General features: G+C 40.6%; 1 protein-coding gene across 2 annotated transcripts in view; it reads left to right on the top strand.

Annotated features, from left to right (window-relative positions):
• Positions 1 to 21226, top strand: part of NAV3 (neuron navigator 3) — a 1248418-nt gene that overhangs the window by 1136617 nt on the left and 90575 nt on the right. For both annotated transcript variants that reach the window (XM_078674251.1, XM_078674250.1), the window contains 3 exons: positions 1414 to 1582; positions 1992 to 2227; positions 13767 to 13921. In XM_078674251.1, coding sequence (XP_078530377.1) covers positions 1414 to 1582; positions 1992 to 2227; positions 13767 to 13921 — 560 coding nt within the window. The remainder of the gene's footprint in view (positions 1 to 1413; positions 1583 to 1991; positions 2228 to 13766; positions 13922 to 21226) is intronic.

Raw genomic sequence — 21226 nt, 5'->3', positions numbered from 1 at the left:
AGGGCTCCACATGTAAAAAAGCCAATAGGCAATGAGGACAGTCCAAAGGAATGCAAACCGGGGATTTCCGAAATGCACAATGTGCAGGATTGACTCAATAATAATGACCTATTGAGTAGATGCAAAAATAAGACCCCAAAGCAATTATAAAATCCACGCAAAGCCACGTCTCCCCAGAAGCGAAGTAATAGGCAAAACTCAGTCCTATCTGGACAGAAGGGGGCCGCCCCAGAAGGAAAATATAGGCAGGTTCGCAGGGGGAAACAAGCACAGAATAAGAAAAGAGAAGAACCCTGCCAATCATTATTAAATAAGGCCCTTTGCAAGGATCCTAGGATACACAAAAGACAACGGAGCAACCCAAGCAAGAGATTCAAGGACTCAACCCAATGTTATATTAGTGATTTTTATTCATATTTTTTCAGGTTTCAAAAATTCAGTACATCGATATTACAAAATAGATATGAATACATTATATGATCATAGATAAAAATACACGCATGATTTGCAACATATACAGTCCCACAAACACCGTTGAGATCTCACACTCACATGGCCATACACTCCACTCTTTACCATACAGACAATCTCTCACTCAAAACCATAGATAAAATCACAATAGTACATTAACGCCATCAGATAAATTGGTGACCAGAAGGGAAACAGATCAACCAAAGAGAAAGGGGCTGGAGCGTATATCATTCTTCGTATGGTATGGCGATTCCCGGCAGATAACTGAGCTGGACCTTGGTCGGTCGTTCTGTTCTTCATTTTTTTCAATGCTGTAACAAAAATACTGAACAAAGCGAGAGTTGAAGATTAAATAAGAGGACCAGGGGCCTGATGTTGTACTTGGCGGATGGGTAGTCGGCCGTTTGTGACGGATATCCCGTCCGTCTTATTACCAGTGTCATTGGATATAGTTCACCTGTAATAAGGCAGACGGGTATAGTCTGTCAAACTCCATGTCAGGCCCCATGTTTCCTAAATCTTCAGGATAAAAGTTAATTCCGTCATATTTGTGTGATTCTTCTCTTACTTAAGGGAAAAATTCGAACATTTTCTTAAATCATTTTCACGAAAGGGAATGGATCTTTTCCTCGCTCATAGCAAGCGACATTTTTCGCAAGCATTCTTGTTAGTAGTGCATATACTTAGAGCGTGTCCTCGGATACTGTTGAATTCGGATGCCTTTCAGCGCGCTCCTTCATATTAGCAGTGGAATTAGTCATGTTGGTGTTTCGACATATTTAAATGTACCTCGTTGTCTTAATGGCCTCTGCTGAACGCATTACAGGGACCGTGATTATTATTTATATTGGTGCTAATTCGAGACCAACTTAAATGTTTTTTCAGTTTCATGCATTGTTCTCATTCACGCTAAACGACGCATTTATTTTTCTTGTGCTTTAGGAATACATTTTTCGAGTGGATCCGGTTTCAAATCTGGGATTAAACTCGGACTCCATTGTAAATTATTGTATAGGGGATATAATGCGGGCCCACAATATAGAAGTGCCTGAGTTTCTGCCGTGTGGATATTTGGTTGGAGATAATAACGTCATCACTGTGAACCTCAAAGGTAAGTAGAAGTGTTTTTTTAATTTTCAGTTGAAAACTATTTTATTTAATTATATTCTTAAAGGAGTAGTGTACAGAAGAACACATATTAATTTCAGTCATTTACTAAATCATTTAATTTTGAAACTTCAAGGGAAGTTGAGGGAAATATGTTGGGTAGGCCTAAAGAAGAAGTTCTCACATAACTTGAACACTTCTGATGAATGGATGTTGTAAAAGTTGTGCTCCTAAATCTGGAATGTTAAATATCAACAAAACACTAGATTACTGTAATTATTTGTTAAATGACATTATTTATGAGTTCAGTAATGACATTTAAATGTACCAGCAAAACATATTTAAACCTTGTTCTGTATTTGAGCCATATATCTTCTTTGCCTTTCTGTGCCACCTGTTTGTGTTTGTTTCAGGAGTGGAAGATAACAGTTTGGACAGCTTTGTCTTCGATACCCTAATCCCCAAACCAATCACACAGCGTTACTTTAATCTGCTAATGGAGCACCATAGAATTATCCTTTCAGGGCCCAGTGGTACTGGAAAGACCTATTTAGCCAACAGATTAGCCGAGTATGTGATAAATAAGTGTGGTAGGAGGAAAAAGGAGGATGCAATTACCACATTTAATGTCGACCACAAATCAAGCAAGGTACGTGAAGCTGTCAAACAAATATTCTATTTTCAGTTGTTAGGATAGCGAAATTATTTAAACCCCAGGCATCAATCATGTTCGCTGTCTTATTTTTTAATTTCCATTTGTGATGAGGAATATGGCCTCGTATGTAACACTATTTGTCCTGCACTGCAATTTTATAAATGTATAATGAAATTAAATACTAACCCTTCTCATCATCCCTGCTAGGCAAATTCATTTTGAAATTGTGACTATGGATGTAGGTTTTTAGGTCAGTTCTAGCGACACGTTGAGTTGGATAGTCAACCTCTTGTAATAAAAAAAATCTAAAATATATAATGCATAGAAAGGAGGGGCTTTGTGTTAGCCCTTTTCATTGGTCTGTTCAACTGTCATCCATGGTTTGTTTCTGCCCACCATAGTATACTGTGTATTGGGGAAATGAATCAGCCCAATTCAGCAACTGACTTTCTTGCCCTGTGATGGCAATTTTCCTGATCAAATGTGCACATCATGCTTGAAATAAATTCTGTTCAGTATTTTACGTTGCCAAAGCTTTTTCTCCATTCTGCATCCTTTGCTTTTGTAGTCATCCCCTAGTGTTTAAAATGTGTCTTCGGGTTACAGTAATTGAAATCAAATAGTACATTTTCTTTGCACCAGTAAGAATCATACTTTCCGGTAATGTGCATTAAAACTTAAAAATAAGTTGCCCTTGCTGTCCAGAGTACACCCACCTGCTATATTGCACCCTTACTGTTGTATTTAACATATACGTGATCGTTATTTTTTATATGAGCACAAAAACATTTTCTTTAATAGTTTTTCTAACTATATTGACAATAGCATATTGTGACTAAGTCGCCAGGGCCTACAATTCTTTCTTGACAAGTAACATGTCAAAAACATTGACTGAAGGCTGATTGAGTTCACAGCGAATTATCGTTTACAAGCATAACCAATTTACTCATGGGCTTATTAGGCATTTTGGGCGGCCCGTGGGCCTTTTTCTTCTATTGTTAACCGCTACCGCGCTAGCGGGTTTTCCCGCTGTGCGCTGAAATTTAAAAATCGCGTGGTTTGTGACAAAGCCAGCTCGTCATCTGCGTAGCGCAGGTCACGCCCATGACGAGCTGGCTTTGTCATCCGCGTCGAAGGGGTTTGTATTTGATACCCACTACTCTTTGAGTGATAACCTATGCATTTTCTGAATAGTGCAATTCGGAGCAAAGTACAGCGATGTAATCGAGCAACCCCAATAACAACAGTTGTATCCAAACGGGAGAGGACGTAACATGTTTGTGCCCTAATCTAAACTCACTCTGGTTTACTCCTTTCTGCACCACCACATCTCAACAGCAGCAGAAAACAAAATCCCTGTTTTCTAGACTCTGGGTTCTTGGAGGTAAACAGCACCTCCTCACAACACCACCCCCATACACCTGAGTGCCTTGAACTGAATTTGAACCCACAGCTCACACAGAGCTTCAACGCTCCAATCCTGACCTCAGACCCAATGAAACCACACGGGGGTCTCGGAGTTAGTGGCAGATGCTGAGAGCCCCCATCAATCTTTTGGTGTATTCAGCAGACAAGACAGACTGAAGGTGAGGTGTTGTGGTGGCTAGTCATGCAGCTGATGAAGGCATTTTGCTGCGCAAGGGTGAGGCAGCATGTGGATTGAGTCCTGGCGATGAAGACAAGGCCAGCTTAGGGTCGTGTGCAGCTTGCGTCTCAGGCTTCCCCCACCCATTCTCCTTCGTGTACGCAACAGGTCCAAGCAGACTAAAGCTGGAGCCCCCTCCCTTCTTTCTACTGCATCCTAAGGATAAGGCCCATAGGCGCACAAGGATGTATGTAATTTAATCAAACAGAAACCGTAAGCTTAAATTGAACAGTGCAATAGACATTGCAGTCCTGTAAATCAGGCAGGAAGTACCCGTCTCCCGATATCGTGCTCATGCCTGCCCCAACAACCATGCAATCATGTAAGGATGAAGCCAGCAACTATGGAGTGGAAAGTCAGAGTGACTGTATACCAAGGACCTGGAGTTGGAGCTGGTATTGGAGCATCAGCTGAACTAACTTATTGGGGTTGAGTTAGCCCACAACCCTTTCATCTCCTGTAAAAAAAACTGTAAGGTAATCCAGCCCAACCAACTCCGGAATTGGGCTGCCACACTCCAGCTGCATCAAAACAAAGGCTCAAATGTAAGTCAACAGCCCAGAGGCTGATGTCTCTCCATCAACTCCCCAGGAAAAAAGCAAAAGGTCCCCAGGGAGTCAAAGCTGCAATTGACAGGAAAGTCCCTGCAAACAAAACGTAGCAAAAAGCAATTACTCCTTGCTTTATGGGGGCGAGTCACAGTCCTCAGGCAAATTCAGTGCTTCTATGAAGGGTGCAGCAGAAGAGGTATCTCAATTGCTGAAATTAATGGAGATCGCCACCCAGAAAAAACTGTGCCTCGTCTGAAGGCCTTCCAGACCTACCTGATTTACCCAACATATCTTCAGGGATGAACTCATTCTTTTGCAAATTTGAGGTATCTGAACAAGCCCTAGGCTCCAGCACTTTCAGAGGCCATTATTCAAGGCTAAGTTAACTCAATGGATGACCTAGACTTCTTTAACAAACGTAATCTTTTAACACAATACCAGCAATCGCCACATAAAAGAATGGAAGGCCCAATGGAGTAACATTCTGCCCCCTCACCGCTAAGTGCAAATCAGCAAAAGCAAAAAGTACAAGCAAAACCCACAATAGTCTTATCCATTCAAACGGATTTGAACACAGAGAAAGATGTCTCTCCAAACTATCCAGTACTCATTGCAACGAACGCCATAATCAGTACACTAGTAAAAATCTCTGATTCTTTGATGCCACAATCCTCCAAAATGGATCATCAGATATGCCTAATCAAAGAGATGGCGAAGAACATTAAAGATCTAAAAATTAACAAAAGATAATCTTTACATTGCTCCTCTAGAGTCCTTGGTGGAGAAAATAAAGCAATCTCTGCGGATAGAGGACATCATTGATACCCTGCACCTGCTAACCTATAAACCGAAGATTCTAATGATGGGGGTATAACAGAACTTCCTTCGAATCACCGAACTGAGGACCCCCTGTTAGTTTTTCTCACTTATCCGAAACCATAGCAACTGCAGAGAAAAGGCTATAGCGCCGGATGAGTAAGAACAGGGTGAGCATTGGTACTCGGCGAGGGGCACAATTAGCAAAAGGATAATAGAGCATAATAGTGTATCGATAGTCCTGGAGGCAGTGGTCCAAGAGTCAGTATGCCAAATGCTTGAAACACATTCTAATGTGGGCAATTAGCATGACGTTTTTCAACCATATATAAGCAAGTGGCGTCTAAAAAGACTGTGCGAACAACTTAGGGAAGGGCCAAATCTAGCCGCAGTAGCTACTCATCCAACAATGCAGTCATCTGGCAAGAAAACATACGCAATTTTTAATAGCAACATCAAGCTTAGAAAAATAAGGTTATCAAATAAGATAAAAAAATTCCATTCTCTCAGCATTAGATCGGGCCCAAAACACAAGGGTCACGTGTCAAGGGGCAAAGTCTGTATACTCACTGAGTAACAAAATGAGGCTAATCTCACTGTCTCTCCATGCACCAACGAAACACCAGAAAAGTGCTGTGATTATGATAATCAATCAAGAGGAAAAGAGTCACCAGATAAATAAATGTGTGAAAGAAGCAACAGAAAGCAAATGGCATACATATACCACAGAATTAAATACAGCCCGCCCAAGAGGGGAAGAAGAGACTTGCTGTATACTCCTGAATATTTCAAAAGGCATTTGTGAAATCGCTAAATGCCAGGCGACAACGATAACGTGGGCTGCACCTTAATGAGGCATACTCCCTCCCACTCTGTGGGGAATGAAGAGATAATGGGGTAGCATAAAAACAAGATATAGAACAGCTATGGGGAAAGTGGGCCATTACCAAAGTTTATTGATTTTCAACTCCTCTACATTTTGAAAGGCCTATTCAATGTTCTGAATAGACATAACATATTAAGAATATTGCAGTGAGCTGGAACACCAAACCTCAGATGATCTCTTAAGCTTCCAGTTTAGATGGGATGCAAGAACTAGCGAGGAATTTACCAGAACACGTTGGGCAACAGAAAAAATGTATAAGAAAAGGTATAAAAATGGAAGAACACAGTAAAATCATGACGTAGGCAGCGGCAATAAATATCAGCATTTCCTTAAAAAATCACCCGAAAACAACAAGCGGGGCATGCAAGACAAACTTCCCTAACACATCTGGCAACCTTCAAAGTACCAGATACAGTTTCCTCAAAGGAAGTCTGCAACCTAAAGGTTACTATTGTATAGAATCCTCAAAACTCAAGACAGGTTAGTGTATTGGTCCACCCGAATGCATGAGAAAGTCAACCACAATATTCCTGACAATGCTGGGGGCTACAAGTCGGCCAGTAAAATCCCCCTGGCAATCTGCTCCTGGAACACCCCAGGAGGGGGATTGTCAGTGTAACAAAAGCAATGAGAACCTGGTCTCTTTCTTTAACGATTATCTAATAATCTGTTTGCAGGACACCTGGAAAATTTCTGAAATTGCGTTCCACAATTTCACCAAGATAGATGTTCCAGCAACTAAGTTTAAAAGCGAGACCCTTCAACACTTTTAAAAACAGAGATAGTTTTAGTAGCTTGCAAATCATCATAAATGCAGGTAATGTACTGGCCATCAGAGTAATATATAACATGGGTATACTGGTTTGTGTGATCAATGTCTACATACCACCGTCCTTCAACAGTGAGAGGAATAGGCTATATGCCTTATTGTATCAGGTCGAAACTGTGATCAACTATAAAAAAAAACTTCACAGTTTTATTAACGTCTGACTTCAATAATTCACTATATCAGCATGAAGAGGATACAGGAGAAGAGCCTACCCCTAATCACGTCTTTAAAATTTCAGCTGCAATGCTTGAGAAGAGCAGAAAGAAGCAGTTAGCAAAGGTAATCTGCGCCACCGTTGCAGAGTTAGCGTTGTAAAACTTGAAGGGCAGATTCGTTAAGGACTACTGGCCCAGGTAACTTTAGACCAAGGGGTACCTAAAATCAACAATTGATTATACATTTGTAACTTCAGCAAACTTCCAGGAATTAAAAGACTTAATAATACAGAGACCGGAGAGTTACCATAACCCTCAGCACATATCGTTATGCAATCATATAGGAGAGGTCACTTGGAATAGACAAGCTGCTGGCCCACTAACAGCAGTAATAGCCAGAAATAAAATCAAATGGTTCTGTTCCCTGGATAAAAATCTACTGGAATTATGGAGTTAACCGTTCTTGATCATATGAAAGAAGCAGTTGAATCGATGGCTATTGAGGTTTGGGATCTTCAAACGTGCACTAATCTGTTAAGAAACATATTTGACTTTTTATCATCAAAAACAAAAAAAACATCTCTCTCTAAAGAATCAGCTAAATTCATCCCTGATTTGAATCTGCAAAGAAAAGAAACTATCGCAAGAAAACTAAGTCTTATACAACACAGCTTTGTAGCCTGACAACTCCTAAGCTGTAAGGCAAGTAAAAAAAAGGCAGATTGCAAGAAATCTATACTGTCAAGAGAAAATATCAAGATTCTCTATGGGTTTTACTGCACAATTTAATCACACAAAAAATGGAACGAAGTTCTTGGAGCTTGTCGTCTCTAGAACTAAGTCGACTAAGATCGGGGAGACTATCGTATTCCATATGCAGTATGGAAAAAACATCTGGAATGGCTTTACAGGGATCCTGCATCGAATATTTCCACGAATAACATCTTAGGACAAGAATGATATGTCATATTGCATCAAGAGAATAAAACGCTTATATCTGCATGCAATAACTTGAGAGCCACGGGCCCAAACAGCCTCTCTAAAGTACTCATGAGGAAAGACTCGGCTGCCTGGAGTGTGCTAGTAGCCACTATAATCAATTCACTGGCGCATGCAGGGCACATTTTGCCATCATGGAAGGGTTCCATCATAAATCCACTTTACAAGCGGCCCTCCAAATATTTGTTGAAGGGCTATTTACATGGTTTATCAACATTTCAAAAGTTTTTGATAGAGTAAACAGTGCCAAATTATGGGCAAAATTAGAGGCTTGGAGAATTGAGAATAGCCTCCCAAAAGTGGTAATGGATTTACATAGTGATAAATGGGTGAGAGTGAAACTCTCCCACGGTAAAGGAATGTCCCCAAAAATCTACTCCCTCAGTGTGCTAAAATGAGGATATATTCTAGCCCCACATGTTGTTCAATTTATATATCTCTGATCTATTGGAAGGGCTGCAGAAGTTAAGGGAGATTTCCCCAAACTAGGAGACACCAAAATACAATATCTGGCTTACGCTGACAATATTGTTATGTTGTAAACTAGGCAGATTAGGTTCCAAAACCAGCTGACCTGTTTACATGCATACAATTTAGGAAACAATTTACAGATCTATATAAGGAGAACAAAAATTATGGCATTGGACTGCAAAAAACCCTGTTACACCTGGTTCATTTGACTGGAAGAAATTGAGCAGATGTCCAACTACCCATATCTGGGGATGAAAATCGATAACAAATTAAACTGGAAAGCACACATGGAATACATGCAACAGAAATTGGTGGTTCGATCTAGTTCCATAAAATACTTTGCCAAAAGATACTTTGGAAAAAGCATTAGGCCCACTGTGACTATGCTAAACTGGCTTTGGCCTGTAATTATGGAGTTGTATGCTGGACCCCGGAAGTCACCAGGAGAACAGAAACAGCATTTCTCCATAGGATAATAAAAATACTTTCCTTCAGAAAGCGACTCCCTAAAGTTTAAGCAGATTTGGATTGAGGCTGTTATCAATCACAGCCCGAATCAATATCAACTGTATTACTTATTGGGTAGACTGTAAAGGGGCGACCAAGTACATAGTAAGATGTGTAATATACAAAGAAATGGCCAACCTAAGTAATGATTCTTCAGTGGCATACTCCTGTTTAAAGATCCCCTGGTTATAATCTGCCACCTCTGAGCGAACTAGTCAAAATGATCTAAGCCGCTTGGGAGCTGCTGGCAAAGCAAGAAATTAAAATGACCAGCTGCCTCGTTGATGTAGAGAGGGCATCGCAATTCAATACAGTATGCATACTATGTTGTCACAGTGATGATTGTTATGTTATATAAATATTTATAGCGTGCGTATTCCCATAGGTGTCTCGTCACTTGCGGACACAAGAGCTGCTAAGCTAGAGCATTATTGATTCCTAAACAGCCAGGTCTCAAGTTCCCTCCTGAAAGCGAGGAGGGTGGATATGGTCCTGAGATACAGTGGGATAGTGTTCCACAGCCTAGCTGTGCAGTTAATGAAACTCCCTCCTCATTATCATTATCATTGGGGTTTTTTTGTGTATCATCTACCATATGTGTGATCCATAGCATGCATGCCATAATTTGAGTGTTATTTTCCTAGAGAAATGTTTCCACATCTTTAGGTGCACATTGCACTAGCATGGGGTTGAAAGGGTTATTGCCCACTCAACCTCATATCAATTTTTAATTTCTCTGTGTGTTCCAGAGTGAATAGTATGCAAATTGCCACAATGAAAATAGAAGCTGGAAGAAAGTTTAAAATCTCTGTCTACAGTCCACTTTTAGTTTTGAAGGAACACTACTAATGATCATAAAGACTGTGCAGTGGTGGACAGAAAAAAACTGTTGATCCAGCCTATTTTTAATAGGATCACCTTCCAGTGTTGACCATATCAGGACCGACTTTGTAGTTCAAACCCTTAGGGCCTCAACATTATTACAGGTTGATCCACCCATTCCTATAGGCAAGCATGTTATAGTTCCAGCTATTCCTAACTTCGGTAAAGATATGGCGATTAGCTTTGTTAACTCAACAGGCAATCAAGATACATCTCTTATGACATTAGCTTCGTGGAACATAGCGGACTATCCTCCAAGACACCATCATTGAACTGGTCACATTTTATAGAAAAACAAGATATTATAGCGTTTCAAGAGACCTGGGCACTAACTCCAGTCTACCATCCTGGTTATTTAAACTTCTCAAAACCAGTAATCGGTGGATGAAAAGGTAGACCCTCAGGAGGGTTAACAATCTGGTTAAAACAATGCTCCTTTTACTACATAGTAGAAAAGGAGACTGATAACATAGATATTATGGCACTACTTATTTTCCCCAAATACCCCCCAACTTCCTTATTGTTACCACTGTCCCTGAGATCGGCCCCCTGTCTTCTTGCTTTTAGAAAGGACTTGAAGACATGGCTCTTTAGGAATTAGTCCTTTTTATCTCTTTTTCTGTTGTGTGGTTGCTTTTCATGCTGTTCCTTTCTTTGCCAAAGCGCCGGGATGCTCCTCTGGAGTTGCCGTGCGCTATAAAAGAAATAAAGTAACATAACATAACATAACAATGTATATGCCAGGGGCGTAGGGGGAGGCAGACTGTCTTAGACAATCATCGACCTTAACAGCTTTTTAGATAGAATGAGTGAAGGGAACAACATAGTCATAGTGGGTGATTTTAACACTACATTTGAACCTCTAGACTCTTATGATAGTAACCTTAGTGCAGACGAAGATGCTCAGTGGGGAATTCCCCAAATTGAGATACCACCAATTAAAAAGTGGACCGAGGCAGCGCTCCAACTAAAAGCATTTAGCTTAGAAAGGGGAGTTAGGGCAGTGAATGGACGTACACCCACCAATCGATTAGGATCCCACACATATAGTAATGGCCTGAGAAGCAGTCTTATTGACTGCATCTTTATTATTATAGAGAACTGGCCATCTCTTGTGGATATGGAGGTCTGTGTCCATTGTTGCTAAAACTTAAGGTAACTGGCCACGTATCACCTCTGCCCATTGCCAACATGATTGAGACTGCCGATGCTATAATAATTAACGACATGAGGAGGATTAAATGGTCTTGGATTGTTGAAAATGAAAGTCCCCTTGAAAAAATGAAAGTAAAAGTGATGAGCACATTAGATGGTCTGGAAAAATGTAATAATCAGGGAGAAATTAACATAAATATCACCCAAATACATGAAACCATGATTGAAAAGATTAGGTCCTTCTTTGTCAAATCTTTCAAAACGTCAAAGAGCCCCTCATTTAAACAGGACCATTGGTACAATAAGGCCTGTAAAGAAGCATATAAGCATCTATCCTGGGCAATCAAAACTAAAGACATGGCCAAGATTAAATCAGCACGTAAAAAGTATCAATCCACGCAAGCAGTAGCAAAGAAGGAATGGGATGAACAAAGGTGTTTAGAACTTTTACAGGCTAGCAAAATGAAAAACATGCAATCATTCTGGCAGCTGGTAAAGTGGGGTAGAGGAGGTCAAGGTAACACCCCCCAAAACTATATAGCACCCGATCAGTGGGTCTCCTTTTTGGGGAAACAATTTGCAGTCAGAGAGAATGCTCCCCTCTTCCAAATACCAAGCCCGGATATATCAGTAATGTTTACTATAAGTGAAGTGTAAAACGCCCTGAACTCAGTACCAAGGGGTAGGGCCCCAGGCCCCGATTGTATCCCAGTGGATCTATTTTTATCTGACAAGGATAACTGGCTCCAGTATATCATGTTCCTTGCCAACGCGATAGCCAGTGGAGCTTCTATTCCTGACTCTTGGCGAGGAGCTGAAATGTTACCTATTTACAAAAAGGGGGATCGCTCTCGCCCCAGCAATTATAGGCCAATCAGCCTAATCGACACCACCCAAAAGATTATGGCCAGACTTGTGCTAAACAGAATCCAGATTGATTTGGATAGCAGAGAATAGCAAATGATCTCCACTTCAAGCAGGCTTTAGGGCCCTTGTAAGTACAATTGACCAAGTTTTTTATTTTGTTTCAACCTACTGGCGTGTTCTACTACTAGCGGGCGGCACCATCTATGCCGCCTTTGTTGATCTTAAAGCTGGATTCGATACACCCCAGAGGAATAAGCTCTGGGCCGTACTGAATGACCTAGGGCTACCTTTAGAGCTTTTACTGCTTGTAGTCAAACTGTATGAATTCAATTATGCACAGGTTCAAAACAGATATATTCACATACATTGGAATAACTGTTGGCCATAAACTAGACTGGAAACCTCAGATAGAAATCATGGTGCTTAAGCACTCCCAGCTTGCTGGAGCACTTTTGAAAGAACATAGGCTCTCCCAGACTAAGCCAATTGGTCCTGTACTTAAGATATACAACCCCAAGGTTATGGCCTCCACGCTTTATGGTGCGGAACTCTGGGGATTCGAAAATCTGTCCCCATTAACCTTGGCCCAAAATAGATTTCTGAGAGGTCTAACTGGCCTTCCCCAAAGCACTTCACTCACACCCCTATATTTTGATCTGGGGTGTAACACCCTGGCAGAGGTTGCTAGGTTTAGACCATTTGCCTATTGGAGACGACTATGGTCCACTCCGGAGCTAGCCCACTATGCCCAAGCACTCAAAGATATTAGAGATGCTGATTACACTCACAAGATCAGCTGGTTACAGCGGGTAAAAAGCTCCCTAGTGAACATGGGCATGAGGCACTTGTGGGATGACCCGGAGAAACACGTTTCCCCCCCAAAAAGTTTTTAAAGAAGCATACTGGGCTATGATTAGAGCTTGCAATTTGTGTTCTTCTAGCTCATCATCACTGACCAATATCTTCCTGGAACATAAGTCGGAAGCCTTATATGAAGACTTCTGGGTCTTCATAACTAAGCCCGCTGACAGGAAAAGTTTCTTCCAGTTTCGGTCAGGCACTTTACCGATTAAAGCTTTCACCAAAATCTGGCACCACTCCCCAGAAAACAAATGCACATACTGCCATAATGTGGACAAGATAATGTCTCACATCCTATTTGTATGCCCAGCATATAGCTTTCCACGGAGAAAATGGCTTAAACCAATTTGCTTGAACATGGGCACCTTACCACAATTCCTACTACGGAAATGAAGATAGCGAATTTACATTTTGGGAGACTCACTTTACCTTTAATCCCTTGACTTAATAGAACAAATACTTAACAGAGGATTATGAGTGAAATAAACAGAAAAATATTTGTAATAGTTTTGTGCATATTCGTCAGATTGAACAAAGGTTACTAGCAAATAAAACATTTCTTTTCATATGAATTAAGAAATCTAATATTGCTACAAAGAAAATATAATTGCTGGTTTCATGCATACATGCACACACAAATATACTAATATTTGTGTTTAAGTTTTATGTTTTGTACCTTTTATAAATTCAAACATAATTTCTGATCTTCCATTGGAGATCAGTAATTTCAGAGTTGCGCTAATTTAATTTAACCTGTATTTCCATGGTTTTTCATCCTTTCATTTACATAGGCCTTAGAAAAGTTACCTGCTCTTCATGGTAGTAATGGTAAAATATGTCAGTGAACCAGTTTGTGCATCTTAGTTTGTCATGCAATTATTTTTTATTCTCACTTTTGTCTTGGTTCAGGAGTTGCGGCAATACCTCGCTAATCTGGCTGATCAGTGCAGTGCTGATAATAATGGTACTGACATCCCCACAGTGATCATCCTTGATAACCTCCACCACATTGGTTCCTTGAGTGATGTCTTCAATGGTTTCCTCAACTGTAAATATAACAGATGGTAAGTGATAACTGTCAGTGTCTTAAATGATTTAGCTCAATTCTTCTAAAGAGAGTTTGTAGGAAATTCGGGGCCAGATGTACATACCTTTGTGTTTGTGCTTGTGATTACCTAATCGCTATTAGGAAGGGACGCCCTAAAATGCCCCTTCCTAATACCAAATCAGAAACCCTTTTTGCGATCCGGTAATAGGTTACTGAATTGCAAAATAGGGTTAGGTACATATAAAAAATTGTTTTGCTGTCGTAAATGGCCCGATTCTGTGAATCAGGCTGTTTGCGAGCTCAAAAAGGCTACATACATCTCCCCCTTGGGTTATTAGTGGTGAAGGATGTGAGTTTGTCACAAGTAATAAGTCCATAATTGCCTTTTCACTGGAACCAAGTACCCCATTGTACCACTTGACTCTTTCAGGTTAGTGATACAGGTCAGTCCAAGGCATACTCAGGGGAGGTTATGTGGGCTAGTATACCCGGTCCCTGGTACGCAACAACACCACTGAATAAACCATTGTCTAGTCAGTGCATTTTAAAAAGAAATAGAAAATCATTTATTACACACACACACACTACTAAATACTACACATTAAATGAGAAACCTATGCATTTGGGTAGATCGGAGCACCCTGGTGACACCCTTATATCACATTACACCCCTAAAGAGTCCTGAACTCAATAAAGACAATACCCCCGCCTATACCAGATGTAACATCACAAAATAGGGGAGGCCATTATACATAAGGAAGTCTTACTGGTTTTGTCGGGAGGCACCACAATAGTAATATCAGCCCTATATTTAGTTTTACCATTGCAATCCCATTGAAATGAATGAGGATAATACCATTATTGAAATACATTCAGTATAGTGGTTAACATTGCACTGATCATCACCAGCATTATCAGTAAAGCATTTTAAATTCAAAGTGTGTGTCTGTGAGTCTTTCTCTTACATTCATTAGACTGTAACTGCAGTCCTAGCACCAGCCACTAACCATAACAATGTTAAAAGTACACGCCAGATCCAGAGGAAAAAAGTTTAATAAGTACTTCATCAAACATTAGTTTGTTGTATCAAATAATCAAATTGATATACTTAAGCTAAAAACTAGAAAAAAATAACTAAAAAACGGAAATGACATTCTTGCATAGTTACATTAAAGCATGGTCAGGATATTGTCTGAAGGTATATTAAGGGGCTGATTATGATGTTGGTGGGACCAACACGGTCGGCACGTCGGTGTCAGTCCCACCGACATCTGAAGCAGCAGTCAGACTGCTGCATTACGATGCGGTCGGTCTGACCGCATGGGTGAGGCACCCACCCATGCAGTGGGGCGGTGCCTGCTCAAGCACTGCTGTAGGGATAACGATGCCCCTTTCTGATAGCCTTTCAATGGTGGTCCAACTGCCATTGAAAGGCTGTTGGAAATGCACTTGACTTTGGGGGGCCCTAGTAGGGCCCTCTTCCCTCTGCGGCCTCCTCTATGCGGCCTCTACATCTATGCGTGCCTGCCACAGGGTTCATGGATGTTTATTAACATGCCTTTTTGGCATTGGAGATTGTGCTGCGGCCATTTTCCGGGCCATAGCATGATCCTCAATGCAAAGAGGCATGTTTCTGACCGCCTCCATGGTAGTCTGGTCCTAATTTGAAGGTTGGGACTGCCGACTACCTGTCGCTTGGCCCTTTTTCGGTAATGATGCCGGTTGCATGCTCGTCCGACCAGCGTCATAAGTAAGACCTAGGTCTGCACAATAAGCAGACAAAAATGGGTACATCGTTCCCTGCTAAAAGCACATCTAGGTGATGGTACAGGATGCAAAATGAGCAAAGTAAAACTCAAACTTCATGCTTATAAAGAATAAAGTACATAAGGCTACCTAGAAGTATCACACAAGCATCATTCTTATGTTGAAACATAAATATACTATATATAAAAACAGTTACAATGTGCACAATGAGCAAGATGATTCCAAACTTTGTCACACTGTCTTCACTCCTAGATTGACGAATAACAAGTGCATCATCGCATGATTGATGCGGTATACCCAATGAGCAAAGAAATTCCTACTTCGTTCATTAGTGGCATTAAATGCAATGTGCAGTCCGGAAATATCTTATTGGCTTCGTTCTTATCTTAAAACAAAACCTTTATCTAAAAGCGTTTTCAATGTGCAAAATAAACAAAATAGACCCACAGTCCATTCTTAACTTGAGACATAATAAACAGTACCTTCAAAATTGATTTAATATGCAAAGAAGGGGTTGAAAACTCATTTGTTATGCAGGAGGAAAAGTGCACTGTGCAGGCTGGAGCTGTCACTTTAGTCCTTCCTCTCAGCCGACGAACCAAAGAGGTCATTTGCACTCTAGAAACAAAGAGCATAAGCTCCAGCTCTGGGAGTGCTTAAAGTCAATGGCAAACCTCTACTGTGCTCTGGGTTGTAAAGCCCCTGGAGATTTAAGGTGACCTTAGTGAAACATACTGTGGGGGCTACTGCAACTTTTGCAACCCCTAACCCCCCCCACCACACTTGGGATGTATATTGGTATTGCCTTCCTCCTCCTTAGGACGTCATAAGTAACAATATCCACATTTTAGCCTCCTTGTGTTGCATTATGTGGTTCAATGGGCCCGGGAAGTGAATATTTAATTAGTGGCTCAACCGTTCTCCTCCCTTCTACTCTGGCCCTGTGTCGGAGACTTTTTCTTTACCTTTTCTTTGTTCTTGAATGTCCCAGTCGCATCCGAGGTTCGTTGGGGACTGCAGAGGAAGCCTCAAAGCCCTGTGACCCTTCAGTTCCCTGATGCAACATTTATCCCTTGCTGCCATGCGAAAGCTGGCCGCATTTCTCTGTGCTCCCACCAGGCTATAACAGCCTTTCCTCTCCCCTCCGGCCTGTAGTGGCAACTACACACTGCGATCAGGGAAGTGGTGGGCTGGCATGGCCCGCTCCCCAGCCCCAGGATTTGCTTTCGTTGTCCCAGCCCCAGGAATCGCCAGGGAAGGACTTACACATAACCCTCCTTCCTCAAAGGAGAGTTAGTAAAAATAGATCGGCTGACAAACAAGAAAGTGCTGATGGAACCGTGAGGTTCATAACCATTTTTTCTGGGCAGGCCCAAGAAATTACAAGAATTTTTAAAAAGAACTGGCATGTGTTGTCTACTGACGTGCATTTACATGTCCATGTGGCAAGCAACCCTCAAATCACATTTAGAAAGAGCAAGTCATTGAAGGATGATTTATGTCACAATCATGTCACTAGCTGCAACAGGGAGAGAGATCAGGGTCAGCCAGGATTTAGATGTTGCAGGAATTGCAAAGCGTGCTGTAGAAGTCATGATTGTAGGAAAGTGAGAATACCGAACAGTGACAGAGAGTTTATTATCAGGAAACCCCTGACCTGCAATTCCATGTACTGTGTTTACGTACTCAAGTGCACCTGCAACAAATGGTACGTGGGAAGCACGATACATCGTGCCAAGAAGAGGGTACTAGAACATGTTCGGGGGATCCGACATAATAACAGGTCAACTTTGGCCTATAGAAGAAAGAGTAATCCAACCTGGGGCTCCAGAGTTGGATACTAGTTGTGTGGCGGTATAATGTGTACAGTAGGCCATTTGGGCGATATTTTCCAATTTCAAAATATATGTGTTGTGCATTTTCCATCGTAAATATATTCTGATGAAGGTATAGTGTACTTTTCAGGAAGATGTATACATTAGCTCATGTTTGCCCACTGGGGCAGAGGGTGTTTGAAATGTGTATATCATTTATATTGTTTATATTGCGGGGCAGTGAGTCTCCGTAATGTTTATTTTGTTTACATTGTTGAAAGGTGCAATAATCAGGAGGATATGCTTTGAATTCACTTTATAAACAATCAAAAAGAGAAACTGACAACGAAAACTCCGACGGAATGTTTATTCATTGCTTTGTGAAATTTATAACATTGAAATGCTGGATGTACACAATACCTTTGAGAAACTGATTGCGTTTTCATTCCAATTATAAGAATGTGGGTGTAAAATTAATTCAGAATAATCATGTACTGGGCAATTGCTGGTAACAACAAGCATCTATTTATTCTAATCAATGGCTGTAGGTGCAATATCGGAGTGTAAATATGGTTCCGATTTAAACAGACAGTAGTCGTGCATTATTATACACTGTGTGAAAGTCACACAATTGTATTACCTCTATAAAATGGCGGCCAAAGTTGAACAAACGTTTACAGGTTTGCACTGAGGGTGACAGTCCTCTGTCGATGATATGCAGAGGATATAATTGGTGACATTTTTGCTAATGTTTGTACACGTGATCAAGGCGTCAGTCGAAACGTGTTGTGTTGGTTTGGACGATTAAATCCAAGTAGCATCAAACATCCGTGTGTCTGGGCATTATTTGATACCAGGAGGAATTGTGGAAAGTATGTGTATATATATACATACATATACATACTATGTATGTATATATATATATATATATATATATATATATATATATATGTATATATATATATATATATATATATATATATATATATATATATATAAACCAAACCCACTCCACAAAGAAACGGGTCCGACACATGCTTGGTGGCTCGAAGGAGATTTATTGAAGGTTTCCCAGTAACAAATATATATCCTTGCTCCCAGAAACACCAGCCTGCTGCACTCAAAAAGCGTGTGCTCGCTCAGCGGGGGTGTACCCGCTCGAAAATCACTGCTCCCAGGTTTCACCAGATCTCGCTCATCTGGTAAAGAAACAGCACTCACAAGGGGGGGTTAATCCAACCAATTTTATTGGAACCCTTCGCACACAAGACGCGTTTCGGCAATATATATATATATATATATCAAGGACATACATTTTGGGCTGAACATTGATCCCCCTGGCTTGCCAAACCAGCGTCCTACAGATACACGGAAAGTGTTGCAAGATGACGTGTATCCCTGGAATAAACAAATTAATACATTAATAAAGAAAGGCAAATGTGTGAAATATTTACATGGTAATATTATAACATGTGACAGCTCAATTCACAATATTATCTCTCTTTACAACCATCTTTCTAATGAGTTCACTATTCTAAATAAAAAGGCCTGAGCATGCAAACAATCCATCATCCACAATAATTTTACTAGCATATACAAACATTTGGATTTCATTATTCTCTAATTAATCCTTTACTATATATGGCTCTATGTCTGTGCTGCAGTAAGAGTTCGTACATCATTAAGAATGGCTACTTGCTAAAAATGTAAGCACCAGAGAAGGCTCTTCCAGTAGTTGGGAGGCACTTTTCCCCACGTGATGTGATTTCGAACATCAGAACAGTGGATGGTGCACTGATTGTGCACTATTCACAAAGGATTGATAACAGGGAAGGAATGACAACCAATAATATTTGGGATCAGTTTATGGTTTTGTCGCAGGTGCTCATTGACACCCATTTCTGTGGTTGTGGACCAGAACTAGAGCATTTATACTTCCTACACTAAAAAAATAGATCAAACTTTCCTCTACTTCTTTTTACTACGTTTACCCAGGGCTTGCCTGAGTAAGATACTCGCAGTGTTCCACCAGAACTACTCTTCTGGATTGTTAACTGTATTGTGCCACATTGCCTCATAACATCAGTGCTCGCTGGCAGCAGTATGTTATCGTCCGAAACACACATTCTATCCAGAGTGTTAGAGATGTGTGCCCAGTCCAGCATGGTCCAGATTGTGAGGTATTTTCAATACTTAAAATGGCTGGCTAATTGTGATTATCAGTGGGCTGCCCAAATGCCATGGTAGACCAGCACTGGAAAGGAACACATTGTTACTAAACCGGCCAGAACCCTGTTGCTGAGTTTCTGAATGTTGAAGCTGCATGCTGCCAGTATTATGAAGGTCATTACTAAGAATGAAACTCTGTGAATTACCATGCTGCAACTCTTGATGCTGCTGAGCCTTCCTGCATTGAATGCCGTGGAAGATATCAGGATCCAATGCTATGCTCACCCATACACCAAGGATCCCTCCATACTGCTCCCCAGAGATAGACAGCTGCCAGAACCCTACCATCAAATTCAAGCATGTCTTCAGTGGAGCAGTGAGACTGATTGGCCAGCACGCTGCTATGCAACATTGTCTCTGTCTGTGGATCTCTCAGCCTTGCATAAACATCAACAACACCTGCTCTTCACTGCTTAATGAAGTGTGAGCATAATCCTATGTCTAGTCTCCTGAGCTCAGTGCCAGAACAAAGGGAGATTCTTGGCTGTGCAACTGTTCTACACAAAGTTGGTCAAAGAGTTAACAAAACATATGGGTCATGAGACTAACGTTCCATGTCCTAGCTTAATACCGTTCCCTAACAAGATCGTTCACTCTTTTACCATGACTCATTGACCATGTGTCATTAGGAGCCCAAGATTTCTGTGTTTGAAGCCACGTGAAACCCTAAATCGTAACCATTAGAATGCTTTGTTTTTGCATGACTGAAACAAATGGCTTAAGAGATAAAGATCTTTAAAGTTTCCGGCTACCAAACATGTTTGACTGCCTAGCTGGTAATCCCTTCATTTAGAAAATTAAATTTAACCTGATGGTTTCTTCCTTACATAGTTCCAACTTTGCATTATTTCAGATTGGAGCACCTCTGCAGTAACTAAAAAAATAGAAAGGTTCACCATGTTCTTGTTTGTTGTTTTTTCATTAACAAACGTGAACTACTGTTTTCGTTGCCAACAGCAGCTATATTTTTACTCATAGGTTTATTTAACTCAAATTTTGCTTTTGGAAACAAAACTGAGTTAAATGACACTTTTAACCCTCCACATTGTTTATATTTTCCTTTGAAAAGTCTATGCAAAATGTAGATTTATTTTGTCAGTAGATCCCAAGATGTTGATCATAAACATAGGCACCCAGACCAGTGCTCTTAGAAATTTAACTTTGAATGCCAGGGACATAAACCAATGATCTCTCTTAAGTTCTTTTGAAACCAAGATTAATTTAATTATATTTTGTCACTGAGCTTGTTTCACAAATTGTATCCAGAGTTATACATTTTGTTAAGATCAGAGGTTGCTCTTAAATGTGGACTACTGAATGCCAATATCTGATTACTCTCTTAAAAGTATCAACTTTATGGACAGTTCTTGAAGATATTTATGGTGCTGACAGTCTGGAGAATTCCACTGGCTCTTTGATTTTCATGATACACTGTTTTAATCAATATTTATTTTGAGAGCAATACAATGACCATGGTCAATAGAATAATATACAGTGTTAGATTTGGGATT

This window comes from Lissotriton helveticus, chromosome 1_1, assembly GCF_964261635.1.
Source record: "Lissotriton helveticus chromosome 1_1, aLisHel1.1, whole genome shotgun sequence".
Taxonomy (NCBI): domain Eukaryota; kingdom Metazoa; phylum Chordata; class Amphibia; order Caudata; family Salamandridae; genus Lissotriton; species Lissotriton helveticus.
Note: the sequence above shows the minus strand (reverse complement) of the source record. Positions and strands in the feature narration are given on the sequence as shown.